Source organism: Halichoerus grypus, chromosome 1 (assembly GCF_964656455.1).
Source record: "Halichoerus grypus chromosome 1, mHalGry1.hap1.1, whole genome shotgun sequence".
In the NCBI taxonomy this organism is placed as follows: Eukaryota; Metazoa; Chordata; class Mammalia; order Carnivora; family Phocidae; genus Halichoerus; species Halichoerus grypus.
Window position 1 is genome coordinate 68,792,343 of NC_135712.1, and position 15,401 is coordinate 68,807,743.

The 15,401-nt window shown below is 48.7% G+C and overlaps 1 protein-coding gene and 1 long non-coding RNA gene across 5 annotated transcripts in view; one reads left to right on the forward strand and one right to left on the reverse strand.

The window, feature by feature from the left end:
* ITGB5 (integrin subunit beta 5) overlaps positions 1-6,335 on the reverse strand; it is a 113,557-nt gene extending 107,222 nt beyond the window's left edge. Inside the window, exon 1 of one of the 3 annotated variants that reach the window (XM_078066918.1) lies at positions 5,876-6,335. In XM_078066918.1, the coding sequence (XP_077923044.1) occupies positions 5,876-5,945 (70 nt within the window). In that variant the 5' untranslated portion in view covers positions 5,946-6,335. Of the gene's footprint in view, positions 1-5,152; positions 5,184-5,875 lie in introns of those variants that run through there. The other 2 variants (XM_036071649.2, XM_036071650.2) reach the window with 2 other exon arrangements.
* A 173-nt stretch (positions 6,336-6,508) lies between these two features.
* LOC144381101 (uncharacterized) overlaps positions 6,509-15,401 on the forward strand; it is a 28,119-nt gene continuing 19,226 nt past the window's right edge. For both annotated transcript variants that reach the window (XR_013445648.1, XR_013445646.1), the window contains exon 1: positions 6,509-7,037. This is a non-coding gene — a long non-coding RNA (uncharacterized LOC144381101). The remainder of the gene's footprint in view (positions 7,038-15,401) is intronic.

Here is a 15,401-nt window from a genome sequence, read left to right on the forward strand (position 1 = left end):
AGACTGCTTTTCTGAACATCACACATCTGCAGAACATCCAGCTTGACAGATAGCACTTGTATTTTTAAAACACCAATTTAGGGAAACCTGGGTGGCTCAGTCATTAAGCATCTGCCTTTGGTTGGGGCATGATCCCAGGGTTCTGGGATCAAGCCCCACGTTGGGCTCCCTGCTCGGTGGGAAGCCTACTTCTCCCTCTCCCACTCCCCCTGCTTGTGTTCCTGCTCTTGCTATTTCTCTCTCTGTCAAATAAATAAATAAAATAAAACACCAATTTATATGATTGCTTATAATATGCAGCTTTAAAGAAGAATGTGCATGCTCCCTATATACTGATAGGAAGCTAACCTTGATATATCACTAAGTTAGAAATAAAAGGCAAGACATACAACAGTGTGGATAGTGCTGTCTTTCAATAAACATAAGGGGAGGGATATTTGTAACATACGCATAGAAAACACTCTGGATACATTAAGAAACCTAACAGGGATAGTCTGTGCCAGGAAGGGGTCAGGGCAATATGTTAGACTGATGGGCAAGAAGAATGGAAAACAGATTTCTCACTGTACAACTGTTACACCATAAAAATATCATGTGACTATATTACCTATTCAAAAAATAATTTTTAAAATGGCAATCAATTACCTCTATGGCCTCCTCCAAAAACCCATAATTCCAGTCTAATCATGAGGAAAAACATCAGACAAATCCCAATAGAGGGACAATCGACAAAATATGTCCTCAAAACTATCAAGGTCATCAAAAACAAGAAAACACTGAGAAACAGTTAGAGCCAAGATGAGCCTAAGGAAACATGGTAACTCAATTTAGGTAGCATCCTGAATGGATCCTAGAACAGAAAAGGGACATTGGGTAAAAACTAAAGAAATCTGACTAAAGTATGACCTTTAGGGGCACCCGACAGGCTCAGTCAGTAGAGTATGGGACTCAAGATCTCAGGGTCATGAGTTCATTAATTGTAAAAAAATGTACCATACTAAGGTAAGGTGTTAATAATGGGCAAAACTGGGTGTGGGGTATATAGGAACTCTCTGTACTATCCTCTCAATTTCTCTGTAAATCTAAAACTGCTTTACATTTTTAGAAAGTTGAGGGGTTTTCTAAAGACACTGAAACCATGAGGTAGTGGGATGGGGGCAGGGGGATCCATTGTGGTTGTTATCAGGAACCTAAAGGTAAATGAGACCTGGGCAATTTGCCACGCAGCACGTGAGGGAGACCCCCCCCCCCCAGCCCCTAGTCCCTCTAACAGAATGTCCTATGGGAGCAAGGGAAGCAGAGGCCAATTCCACCTACCCAAAGGATGCAGAGAAGACTTCACAGAGGAGGGGACATTTGGGCTGCAATTAGGGGACGAGGAGAGGCTATCCTAGGCGGGAGAGATCCAAGCACTGGTTCTGCGCTTCCTGGCTCCATGACCTTTGGTAAGTCACTACCCTTTCCAGGCCTCAGTATCCTCATGCAAGCAATTCAGGGCGTGCAATACATGGCCTCTATCATCTATTCCCGCTCAAAAAACCTTGACACATTCAAATGGGGTCTCTCTCCCCCAAAATGTTTCCCACTAGTAAGCTACGTGCACAGTCCCTGACCTCAAAACCAGTTACAGAAGGCAGCAAGGAGCAGAGGATTGAACAAGCCCCACCCGCCCTGCATGCACGCACCTCCCCAAGACTCAAGCTCATCCATCCATTGAACCAGTATGCTTTGGGCACTATCCTAGGCATGGAGGACACAGTGATAAAGAAAATCGACGGAACTCCCGGCCCTCACAGTGCTTATGTTCTGGTTGGAGGAGAATCCTCTTGGGGGGTACTGACAGTAAACAAGATCAGAGAGCACATGAGATGATGAGGGCTGTGGAGAAAAATCAAGGAAAGAAAAGTGACAGGAGGAATATGGGGCAGGAGGTTTAGTTGACAGTGGCCAGGGACAACTTGGCTGAGCAGGAGACCACCAAGAAAAGGCTGCAGGATGGAGGCAGCTGGCTCTGCAGCTATCTGGGGGAGCGTATCCCAGGCCCCGGGGAGGGCCCTGCTGTGCGGCAAGAACGGAGAGTGAAGGGCACCAGCGGCAGTGGCCAGAAACATAAAGTCAGGGAAGTCAGAGTGCATGGAGAGGCCGGGCGGGACACTGTCAGGACTCCTGGAAGCCACTGGAGGGTTTTAAGCAGAGTGGCATGATCTGACTTGAGTTTTAACAGAATCACTCTGAGTGAGAGCTACAAACAGGTAAAAGGGACAAGGGCAGGAGCAGCCCCCATCTGCGGGGGAGGGGAGAAAATCCTAGGTGGTGTTAGAGGAGGAGGGTGGGGGGGAGGGAATCTAGTAAGGAAAGCAGGCCACACCACCTCCCCCTCCAAGCATCCAGCATAGGGGACGTGTCAAGGCCTGCCTGGGAGCACACTTTTCACCAGGTGGCCCAGGAATCAAACCCTGCCTTCAACAGAAGCAAGAAGAAGCCTCACAAACAGTGGGTGCCTATACATGAAGTGTTCCTTTATATTTACGAAGCCCATTAATCCCATGCAACTGGAAAGAAAGCAAACAAACTATAGCAGTGGGCTTTCTGAAGCCTTCCCCCCACCCCAGCCAAGAAAAAATACCTGTGAAAAGAGACTCCCCCCACTCCAACCCAGCTGCACACTGCCACATGCAGAGGACGCTATTATTTAAGCAGCGCGTAACTGTTCCACATTACTGATATCCTCGAAACTTTTCAGAATAGTTTCAGGCGCTGGCTAAAGAAGCGGAGCTAGTAACCAGGGCAGGCAGGCACAAAAAGCCTTTTGCCAACTACTTAGATATTTTAATTCTCCGTTGCCTCAGTAGCTAAATACGCGCGGAGAACAAGCAGGAGGAGAATACTAATTAGAGCTAATTAGACCCTGCCCTCTTCTGCCTCAATCCCCTTTATAAAAAGCCCCCCTCATTCAAGGATGGTGGGGCTAAAATGTAAATACCTGGGCTAAAGAGCAGTCTCCAAACCAAGCCCACTGTTTGCATCCTGCTGCCCTGTTCTTTCTAAACCTAGGCCTGGTTACCTGAAGAGAGCTGCAAAGCCAAGGCCGAATTCCAGCAGCCCCCTCACAGCCCATGGAACCTGTGGTGCAGGGCAGAGTGCTGCCAACAGGAGCCCACAAAACGGAATAAAGGGCTCTCTTAGGATTCAGAGCATTCTAATTTGCAGGGCATTTCCTGAAAGAACATTTGATTTTTTTTTTTTTTTAATGAACGATGATAGCAAACATGACTCCAGTCCTGCAGCAAGATCAATACCACGCTCCTCCCCTTCCTTGTGGGGGAGCAAAGACCTCACCCCACAGAAACCCTTCGCTGGTTCTGTGGGAAGACCATGTCCAAAAGTCCTGTCTGGAAGCTCTTGGCCATGGGATGAGGAGAGCAGGAGATAACTCTGGGACCGGGGGGGCGGGGGGGGGGGGTTGTCAGCCTGCCAGAGACTTGTTCGAAATGAGCCCTCTTAAATTAAAAGTCTGTTTCCTGGTTTAGGCACAGAGATGGAAGTGTAGAGAAAGCAACAGATGGGCAACTTGGCCCCTGGTCTCGGGACACCCAGGCAGGCATGGCCCTGCAGGTCACCTCTTTATTTCACTGGGCAATGAAGGTTTTTCTTTCCAATCATGTTCCTAGCAGCAAGACAGGAAACATGCTCTGGGAAAAGTACCTGCGCTGCTTCAAAAGAGAAGAAAAGGGAAGGAAGAGAAAAGAAAAACTGTTTCGAACTCTGTTTGAGGCTGGCTCAGCAACACTGGGGCACTAGGAGAAATCACAGATATGAGTCAGCCCCTTCTAACCTTGAGAAGCTCCAGGGCTAAGAGGGAGATGACAGGTCTGGAAGCCAGCGATGGGCTTGCCGTACCTTGGCTCTGCTGACCCACAGCGGGCTGGCTGAGCTCTCACAGGGCAACAGTGCAAGAAAAGGGAGCTCTGAAGGAGCTGGAGAGAAACCACCATGGCCCGATGCTTTTCTCCCTACCTAAGCTGCATCATGGGGGACAAAGGGCCCTGGACTGAGAAGCTCTGAGATCAGCAGACAAGGAGAGTGGGCAAGTCACTTCGCCCTTTTGGGCCCAAGTGAATAAATGGAGATCATTGTGAAGATACACGTGAACTGTGAAAAACAGAAATCACAACGCAAATGGAAAACAATATATGAAAAGAATTCTTCACAACTAGAAACAAAATTTGAGTTTTTATCAGAATAGGAGAATGTCAAGCTGTAGGGGTACTTAGAAATCCTCTCCTTTAGCAGTTCCAAACTTTGGGATTTCACAGAACATGAAGAACAGAACAGAACAAAGAGAAAAAGAGGAGGGGAAGTTTATACAGGATTGCCAGATTTTTTATTTTGCCTCTATCATCACTATAAATTATGAAAAGTTTTCCCACCAAAAATAAAAAAGACGTAATTTCAAATTAAAGGACAGTCCTTGTGAGGCCGGGGACCACTGGCAAAGACAAACTCCTGTGTGTGACACAAGCTTCATCTTTCTCTTTGCATTTCCCCGAGGACGCAGGAAAACATCAATAGGTGCTGGCTGCCAGATGGGTGTTTGGAAACCACGGATCTGCTCCAAGCTCTAGAGTGACTATTTTCCCGTTAAAGAAATCTTGCTACAGTATTAAGTCTGAATTCGGGCCTAAAGGAAGTTTTCGTTTGCCTAGAACCCTCCTCCTCTCAGGGGTAAACCTTCATCTGGCTTCCCAAATGAGGCGCCACAGGGGAATAGTCCCCTCTCGCTTGGCAGCCAGACGCAAGAGCAATCAAGTATCTTGGGCTTGCAAGCCAGTGGAGCAATGAAGCACCCCAGCACACAATTATTTCCCCCGGGAAAGGAGAAAGACTGGAGCTTCCTGCTTTTTTTGGAGGGCTTGGGGGTGGCTTATCCGCCTGGCAGCCAGGCGCAAAACAGAGCATCCTCCCTCTAGGGCCTCCTAACTGCCACATCCAGCCATCTCCCAACTCCGAAAACTTACAGCAGGTAACTGAGGGCTCCTCACACAGCCGCCGGCCCTTGGCAGGGTCGCGCCAAAGCAATCGCACACGCCCTGCCCTCTGCCCCAGAACCCTCCAGAGTTAGGGGAATGTTCGGGGGCGAGTGTTTGTAAACCTCGGGATAAAGCCATGCAGAAGGAATCAGGTCGGAAGTCCAGGTGGGGCTGTGGCTTGGGGCGCCCGTCTCCCTCGGGTTTTGCGGTGGCTTGGGGGAGGAAGCGAGGGGATTACAACTTTAAAGGAAGGCGGTTGGCCTGGGTGCAGTGAAACCCTAGGATACGCTAAGGGGCCCCAAGCACCCGCAGTTCCAAGAGACGAGCCCTCTCCCGAGAAGCCGTGGCTCCAGCAAGGACTCCGGGTCTCTCCCCCGCCCCGCTTGCTGCCCTTCGCCTGAGGACCGGGGCACCGGTGGCATCCGTCGGCGCCTCCCCGCAGCCCGCCCGCCCCCGGCCGGCCACAAGGGCCGCTTTGTGCCGGGGAGTGCGGCGCCCCGGCCCCCTCGCAGGGCTGGCGGCGGCCCTCCCCGGGCACTGGGCGCGGGCGCACGCGGGCCGTCAGCAGCCCGGCAAGGCTGTTTACACAGGAAGGGAAGGCTCCTCCTCGGCCCGGGACTGACCGACGGCCGACGACAGCGCGCCGGGGCGGCCGCGGGCTGCGCGCGGGGTGGCGCACGCACCTCGCGAGCCCCCCACCCGGCCGTACCCCGCGACTCGCCCACCTGGGGGGCCCAGAAGAAGCTCTCCCCTTCAGCCGGCGCCCCCCGCCCGGCCCTCCACGCCGCCTGCGGGCGGCTCGTCGCCCGACAAAGTTTCTGGGCGCCGCGGGCGGCCCGGCTTACCTGGGAGGCTAGGCACGAGCGCGCAGAGCCCGAGCAGGCAGGCGTACAGGGGCGCCGGGGCCCGCGGCATGGTGGGGGCGCCCGGCCTCAGCGGCGGCGGGCTCCGCAGGGGCCCAGGGCCGGGGCCGGAGCGCGGGGGCCGAGGGCCGGGGGCCGCAGCCGCATGCCCGGCTCACAGCGCCCGCGGCCGGGCGGGAGACGCTGGCGGCTGCGCTGGCCCGCGCCCCGCCGCCACCATCCCTCCCGCAGCGCTCGCAGCCGAGTCCCGGGGCTGCCCGGGGGGCGGGGGGGCGGGGGAGGGGGAGTCGCGGCTCGGGACGGCCCCGGCGGGCGACTCTGGGCCCGGGAGGGGTTGGACTCCGCGCTGGGGCCGCGACTTGGGCTCCGGGACGCGCCGCCACACTCTGCCCTCCGCCTCCGCCCCTTCCCTTCCTCCCTCCGGCCCGCCAGGCTCCACTTTCCTCCCTCCCTCTCTCCTCCCCTTCTCCCCCTTTCCAAGCCCCCGCCCGGCTGCCACACGGTCAGTTTACGGCGGGGCGGGGCGGGGCGGGGCGGGGCGAGCTCCGGGCAGGGCCAGCTCCGCCCCGCGCGGGGACCCGCCCGGGACTCGGAGCCCCGGACTCCCAGGTGGAAGTCCCTTCTGGAGCCCTTGCTGGCGGGGAGGGGGGGGGTTCGCGAGGGAGGGTCTCGCGGTGCTTTCGTAGCAGCCGGGCGCCACGGGGAGGGGGCGGGCCACGCCCCCCCATTACTTTGGGTTGACATCGGGAGGGAGAGCAGGTCCGTGAGATCCCGCCGCGGCCGTCTGGTTGTCTCGAAGTCGCACGGCCGGCCGCGCGCTCGCCCGAGGAGCTACGGAAGCGCCTGCCGGTGTACTACGGGGAGAGGCGCTTAATCGGGAAGGGAGGGCATGTGGGGCTTGGAGACACGGGTAAAGTCCACTTTTCCCTCATTAACGCTTTGCCCTTTCCGAGGATTCGAGACGGGACGATATGCCGCTATCCATCCTTTTCCTTATCTCGACACACTGGCGATTTTCGTGGAGCTAAACTCATAAACAGATGTTCGGGCTTTCAGCTTATCCTGTACGTCTGAGCTGGTTCTGAAATGGCCACCAAGAGCTGAGAGTGAGGAGTTTCCCCTGACAGCGCGCGCGAAGGGACAGGTAGGCTTGGGCTGGGCCACGATGAGTGGATTAAGACTGGAATGGTTCATAGGCAGGAGGGAAGAGGTGGCCTTCGTGTGGAAGGCAATAGTAACGGGACGCCTAGCACGGACAGAAAACACTCTGCTAGCCAGGCACTGCGCTAAATTACCACCTTAACTCACTTAATCCTCCCCACAACCCTGCTGTTATCCAGATGAGAAAAGTGAGACACAGAGGTGTTAGTTTTCTGGAGGAAGTGACAGAGCTGGGATACCTGTCCAAAGGTTCAGAATGCCTTTACTAAAAACAGAAACAGTTAAGGAGTAAAGAGCAAAGTGATAGCTCCCAAGGGCCAGGCCGGAGATAGTTCTGACTGCCCTGATTAAGGAGTTTGGAATTTAATCTTCATTTGTGCCCCTTTCCACTCCCAAACTCTGCCAAGGTGGTGCCCTGATGCCTAAGGAAGTAAACTTATTCTTGTAGTATATTGTGCCTAAGGGCAAAGCTCCAAATTTCACTGAGGACCAGCATTTCGTCGGTAAACTGCATGCAAACATTGTACTCTGTAACATCCCCATGTTTGTTCTGATGTAACAGTCACACTCATCCCCAAATACTTTCCAGTAGAATTGGTGCTGCAGAGGCTGCCCTGGGTCTATCTTAGGTCTTTCTGCCTTTCAAGAGAGTGGCCTTGGGAGGCAATGATCATAAATAATGGGAAGCTAGAGAGAGAGTTTGAACTGGGAGCTGACGTGGGCCAAGTGGTGATTTTAGAAGATTTGTCTGGCAGAGATGGAAAGAAAGTTAAGTCTCAAAAACTGAGTAAATGTTGCATTGATAAGCGTACTAATTGGCATTTATCTAGCATCCTCTAAATTTAAGCCTTTTGATGTCTGATCTGTGCCTCCCCTTCCCGCCCACAACACAGTGTTTCACAGTTCAGACCCTTATTTGCTTAAGTGCAATAAACGAGACACAAAAAGACAAATATTGTATGATTCTACCTATATGACATACCTAAAATAGGCAAATTCATAGAGTCAGAAAATATAATAGAGGTTACCAGGGGCTGGAGAGACAGGGGAATGGGGAGTTATAGACCCATATTTACCTAGACTGCACCTGGAAAGTGCTGCAATCAAATCTGCCCCCATCCTGCCACCTGGTGGTTCCCAACCTGCCCAGACCTGCCCTAAGCCACTGAATCCCAAATGATGGCAACATTCTTCCATGCTCCATTATCTTAGAACTACTTTGAAAATGCCTCTTCTAATCCCTCTGAAGTTTTTGGCTTCTGGCTTGTGGCTTTTATCTTGTTCTAGAACTCTTCATTCTTTTTATTAAGCTGGAGGGTAGAAATGCCCTTCAAATACTTTGACTTCCTCTAATCAGCAAAGTCAGGGTGCACTGATGCACCCCCTCAGGAAGGGGAGACAGTCAGCATTTCTCACAGTTCCTGGAACAGCTTCCCTTGTAGCTGCCCCGGGCGCATACCACTGCTGATCATTGCTGAGTTTCTGGGCTTGAAGGAGACTGCTGGTTGGATTGGGTTTGATTCTCAAAGTTTGAGCAAGGATAACCCAGAGAAATTTTATGTTTCTTATTAGTTTTATTTTATTTATTTCTTTTAAAGATTTATTTATTTATTTATTTGAGAGAGAGTATGTGTGCACGCACGAGCATGAGGGGATGTGGGGAGCAAGGGGCAGAGGGAGAAGGAGAGAGAGAATCCTCAAGCAGACTTCCCGCTAAGTAAGGAAGCCCAGAGCCCAGGAGCCCAGAGCCTAAGGAGGGGTGTGACCCCAGGACCCTGAGATCATGACCTGAGCCAAAATCAAGAAAGAGTGAGCCCCTTAACAGACTGAGCCACCCACACACCACTGTTTCTTATTAGTTTTAAAACGGGGGGGGGGGGCGCCTGAGTGGCTCAGTAGGTAAAGCCTCCAACTAGTGATCTCTGACCAAGTTATGATCTCATGGGTTGGGGGATGGGCTCCACACTCAGCCAGGAGTCCGCTTAAGGATTCTCTCTCCCTCTGCCCCTCCCCCATTCATGCTTGTGCGTGTGCACTCTCCCTCTCTAAAATAAATAACAATCTTTTTTTTTTTTTTTAAAGATTTTATTTATTTATTTGATAGAGACACAGCGAGAGAGGGAACACAATCAGGGGGAGTGGGAGAGAGAGAAGCAGGCTTCCCGCTGAGCGGGGAGCCCGATGTGGGGCTCGATCCCAGGACCCTGGGACCATGACCTGAGCCGAAGGCAGACGCTTAACGACTGAGCCACCCAGGCGCCCCTAAAATAAATAACAATCTTTAAAAAAAATAAAAATTAAACAAGGTCAGTTCCTCAAAAAGTTAAACATAGAATTACCATATGATCCAGCAACTCCTGTTCTGGGGATATACCCAAAATAATTAAAAAAAAAAAAAGGACTCAAATAGCTAGCTGTACGCACCCTTGTTCAAAGCAGCATTATTTACAATAGCCAAAAAGTAGAAACAACTCAGATGTCCATCAACAGATGAATGGATAAACAAAATGTAGTATCTACATACAATGGACCATTATTTAGCCTTAGAAAGGAATGAAATTCTGACACATGCTACAACACAAATGAACCCTGAAAACGTGCTGAGTGAAATAAACAAGACACAAAGGACAAATATTGTACTTATTCTACTTATTTAAGGTCTCTAGAATAGACCAATTCATAGAGTCAGACAGTGTAATAGAGGTTACCAGGGCCTGGAGAGAGGGGGGGAATGGGGAGTCATTAATTAATGGGTACAGAATTTCCAGTTTGGGGTAATGCAAAAGTTCTGGAAATGAATGGATTGTAGTGATTGTGGCCAATATTGTGAGTGCACTTAATGCCAGTGAACTGTACACTTTAAAATGGCTAAGATGGTAAATTTTATGTAATGAGCATACTTAATACTTAAATACTTAATACTTAAAAATATATACTTAAATACTTAAAAATCAGATTAATTAAAACAAAATACTTAAATACTTAATACTTAAAAATCAGATTAATTAAAACTTCTCTATTTCACAATTCAGATTTACATGCTAACTGACTCCCAGAGTGAGTTGTCATATTCTGAAATTCAATTTACAATCCAGATCAAAAATCTTTTACCAATACATAGTCATAATTTAATATGTAGGGAAAAAAGTTCAAGGTGGGAGTGGAAGACAACCCTACCGTATTCACCTTAGTTTACGTAATATGCTTCATTTACTCTGCTTTAATAGTCATGCCTAGGATTTGTCACAGTGCAAGAAATGAATGACCCTGGTGACAGGATACTACAAAATTCTTTTGCAGCAATTAATAGGGCTATGAAACATATTAAATTTTCTTTAATGTTAATATTAACTTTTTATTTTAAAAATACCAAATTCTATTTCTTTTTATAGGAAAATGTTCCTTTTTTTAAAAAGGCTTTATTTATTTATTTGACAGAGAGAGAGAGCGCACACAAGCAGGGGGAGTGGCAGGCAGAGGGAGAAGCAGACTCCTGACTGAGCAAGGAGCCTCTTGTGGGACTCTGTCCCAGGACCCTGGGATCGTGACCTGTTCCTTATAGGTTTTTCTCCTCCTGTATAACATGGTCCTGGTTAGGGAAAAATAATCCCTATGCTGACTCTCAAAGTTTACAGCCACTAAAGGACTGACAAGGACAGACCTAAAGGCAAACTCCAGCTTGGATAAACACGGGAGGTGAGCAAATGATGAGTCATGGTGAGCACACCAGGTCCCATTTTGGTGAAAATAGCCTACAATGTTAACTGGCCTTTAGTAGGTTCTTTAGAGATTTTTGTTTGTTTTGGGGTTAAGCATGCACACTGGGGTTATGCCAAGCCTGAGGTGGGTAGAATTTCACACTGAGAAATGGAATACAAAACAGGTCTTGACAGAGATTTTCAACAATAAGGAAAGGGGTTTATGTTTGTTGTTGTTGCTCTTAATGTACAAATGTATTTCTCTGAAGCTAAGAAACATATGTGAGCATTAAACTTATTTATGAAGTATCCAGCACAGCCTTAGTAAATAAGTTGTGTGTTTTCACCCTCTCTGTTCATACAATTATCAATTCTGAAAACACTCATTACTATATCTTTCTGAGAGCAATTTTTCAAAGGCTTGTTTTGAAAATACTTTTAAGAGTATATATTCCAGAGGGAATGTATGTTTTCTGGCTTTCATGAACTAAAACATTGAAAAATAATATCCATAAATAAAATTACAGTAAAAGTTGTTATGTTTTTCAACTAATTTTGGCATGAGTGGTTTTTTTTTTAGGAAACTTTTCTTTAAAATTGTCCATAGGGCAATTTTACGCAGAGGAGACCACTGGTGTCCTTCCCTAAATGCCCCTTTTCCACTCTAACAGAGCCATTGAAATTTGTTTCTTTCTTTCTAGAAACTACCTCACACCACCTAAAGGCATAGATTCTTTTCCAGTTATTTCAATTAAAAGTAAAATGAATGAATACAAGCATACACACACCCCTTTTAAATTAATTATGTCTAGAGACTTCAAGAGTAAATGGCAGGAACAAAGGAGTGAGTAGGGCATGGGGAAGGGACACAGCGCAGGTATGGTCCATGCAGATATGGCCTGGGGAAAAGCCATAGAGTAGGAGGACGGGACAGAGAGCAGTGAACACCAGGGACACAGGCAAGGACAGAGACATCTGCAGACCAGAGGAAGAAGCCAGTAACTCGGGCATCCTCCCGGAAGCTGAGCCAGCATTTTGCCCTGGCCACTTGAGTACCACTTCTTTTTGTCCTCCTTTTCGCCTACACTCCATTCCCTTACCTGCCACTTCTGACTTCTTTCCTGCCTCTCTCTTCTGCCTTGCCTTAGCTCCAAGGAGTTCTGCAGCTTTTCAAAAGGTAGGACAAGCTTCTGATGCCCTACCTCTTTTGGGGGGCCTAGTTTGGGGGTGGAGACTGAGTAGGTGGTCCAGGACTGGGTCTGCAAAAAGCCAAGGGCCAACAGCCCTGCAAAGTAACATCAAGCCACCAGCCTGGGACCCAACTTTGGCCTGTGTGCAGGGGCTGCTGCCCTTTTGTAGAATATAGCTCTTCGTATTTAATTGCTAGTAGAGGAAAACTAGAGATCTGGGCTCCAAATCGGAAGGATTGAGTTCCAGTCTCAACGCCATAACCTAGCTGAACAACCATGTAACTGCCTGCCCCTCCTTGGACCTCAATTTGCTCATGTGGAAAGAGAAGACTCTAGTCCATGCCAGACCTGGCTTTATAATTACTACTTGTGAAGTCAGATGTGTTTGGCACTTGGCAGCAGGCTCTGGTTTACATAACCTGTTGTACCAACTAAAAATTGTCCTTCAAAAAACCACTGCCCTTTAACAGAGGATGCAAGGCCCATGGGAAGACTGTGAGGACCTGTCTTGACAGTTGACTCTGCAAATGGTCGCCCCAGCTCTTTAAATGAGGTCTCAGGAGCCTCCATCAGCTCCCTCGCTAAGTTACTCTGACTGTAAGCTCTTTGATAGTTTCCTCTTCCCCGGCTTCAGTAGAGATAGGTCCCCCTCTGCTCTAACATTTCAGAGATCATCAAACATGATGCCTGCTCTGCCTACTGCAGGTTCCTCCTAGGTTCAACTAAACATTTAGACCACAAACCTTGCAGAGGCCATACTTGACTTTACTCAAAAAATGTGGCTGGGAGGGGGGTTGCCTGGGTGGCTCAATCAGTTAGGCATCCAACTCTTGGTTTCAGCTCAAGTCATGATCTCAGGGTCATGAGATCAAGCCCCACATAGGCTCTGTGCTCAGTGGGGAGTCTGCTTGAGAGTCTCTCCTTCTACCTCTCCCCCCAATAAATAAATAAATCTTGGGGCATCTGGGTGACTCAGTTGGTTAAACATCTGACTCGATTTCAGCTCAGGACATGATCTCAGGATCATGGGATTGAGCCCTGCTTTGGGCTCCACTCTCCCTCTCCCTCCCCCCTCTGCCCCTCCTGCTACCCACATGTGCATGCATGCACTCCTTCTCTCTCTCTCTCCATATATGTGTGTGTGTGTGTGTGTGTGTGTGTGTGTGTGTGTAAATATATAGAATATAAAATAAATAAATCTTTTCAAAAATGTGGCTAAGAATCATAGCTGACCAGCGTGGCAGCATCAGCAGTTCATCACGCAGAGCTCCGGGGTCAGCTGAGCCTAGCAGTCAGCTCAGGTGCAAGGAGGTAGGAGCCCTGCTGGCACAGGTGTAGGAGACTCCCTGGCCTGCAAGCCATTCTGTTTTCAAATAGTTCCATGGGTTTCCAGCTTCCTCACAAAAACAAACACAATTCTAAGGGTCTCCACACTCAGAGAGGCCCAAAGGATGGTGCTCAGCCAGGTATGTATCGTTCATACAAATAACCACTGTAAAAATACCTTATTCTCCCTCACTTGGACACTGGGGCTTTCGAGAAGTGATAGGTGATAGAGCTGAGATCTCCTGACTCCAGGGACCACTCTTCTTTCTAGGGTATCACAGCTGCCTCATTTGGAATTTTTTTTTTTTTAAGATTTTTATTTATTTATTTGCCAGAGAGAGAGAAAAAAGAGAACAAGCAGGGCGAGCAGCAGGCAGAGGCAGAAGCAGGCTCCCCAACGAGCAAGAAGCCTGATGTGGTACTCGATCCCAGGACCCTGGGATCATGACCTGAGCCGAAGGCAGACGCTTAACCAACTGAGCCACCCAGACGTCCCTCATTTGGAATTTCCGATCTTCAGTGTGACTACCTGGTCTTAATATAATTTGAGTGTATTTTAATTTTTTTTTTTAAAGATTTTATTTATTTATTTATTTGAGAGAGAGAATGAGATAGAGAGCATGGTGGGGGAGGGTCAGAGGGAGAAGCAGACTCCCCGCTGAGCAGGGAGCCCAATGCGGGAACCGATCCCGGGACTCCAGGGTCATGACCTGAGCCGAAGGCAGTCGCTTAACCAACTGAGCCACCCAGGCGCCCCTAATTTGAGTGTATTTTAAAGAAATATACAGTAATATCTTAATATTTTCTAAAGTGCAATGTCATCAAATAGGTGGTCTTGTGATTATTTTAGAAAATATTTTGTGCAGGTTAGTAAATGCATCTAAAAATTCCTGGTACACTGGAGCACCTGGGTGGCTTGGTCGGTTAAGCATCTGCCTTTGGCTCAGTTCATGATCCCAGGGTCTTGGGATTGAGTCTCGAGTTGTTGGCTCTCTGCTCAGTGGGGAGCCTACTTCTCCCCCTGCCTCTGCCCCTCCCCCCTGCTTGTGCGCTCTCTCTCTCTTTTAAATAAATAAATAAAATCTTAAAAAAATAAAATTAAAATTCCTGGTACATAGTAGGCATTCAATAATTATTGAGTCTGCCTTGCATTTCCTAAATTTGGGAGGCAGACCTAAATGACTTCTAAGGGCATAAGCTCTGACCTACTAGTCGTCGAAGTCATGTTCAACAGGTGGCCCTTCCAGGGTTACAGTAGGCCTTTCATTACACGGAGAGCCGTGCTTTATAGCTGCCCTTCCAGCATTTGTCCCCAGCCACAATTAAATCTTCACTGACAGCAAACACAGGGCCTTTCACCCTCAGATCAATAGGCCAAAATGTAATTAGCTGTGGGGGTTTGTGGCTCTTCGTCGAGGTCACCCAAATCACTGTTTTCCGAGTGGTGTGCACGCCAGAGCCAAGCCAGACCCTAGGCGGAAGGCGCACAAGCCGTAACTTGAGCAAGCTGGTCTCCCTCCTTCCAAAGAGATCACTGAGGGCTTGCAAGTTACTCTACATCAGAAGACAGGTCTTGAGTAAATGCCTCATTAATTATAGTTGTTTAGCCTGCTCTTCAGAAAAAGAAGGCAGGGTACATACTCGGTGTAACTGGAAGACCAGGAATCTGTTGGTGATACAACACGCAAGGCCCTTTGCACCAGACCCGGCATTTCAGCCTCATAAACACATTCTCACCTTTGCACATTGGTGTTTCCTCTTCACAGAAGGCTTTATCCCTGATCTTTTCCAACGAGTAAACTGACTCATCCTTCGATACCTAGTCCAAACCTTTCAGAACTGACTTTTGCAGAATGTTTTCCTCATCTCACCTGGTAGCAGACGAAAATTCTCCTATTGGACCATAGGTCATGACTGTGGGCTCAGAAAATCAGGCTTGCAGGAATTAAGACTTTGATGATTTTGTCCCAAGCTTCTTTGAATAAAAGAACCCATATTTCATAGCCTGGAGGTTGAGGGGAAGATCCCCATATTGTGCCCCAGGCCTCTCCCCAACCTCATTCTCTAAAAAACCCAGCCAGAAAATTAATAAGTCAGGAAATGACAGATGTTGGTGAGGATGCAGAGAAAAGG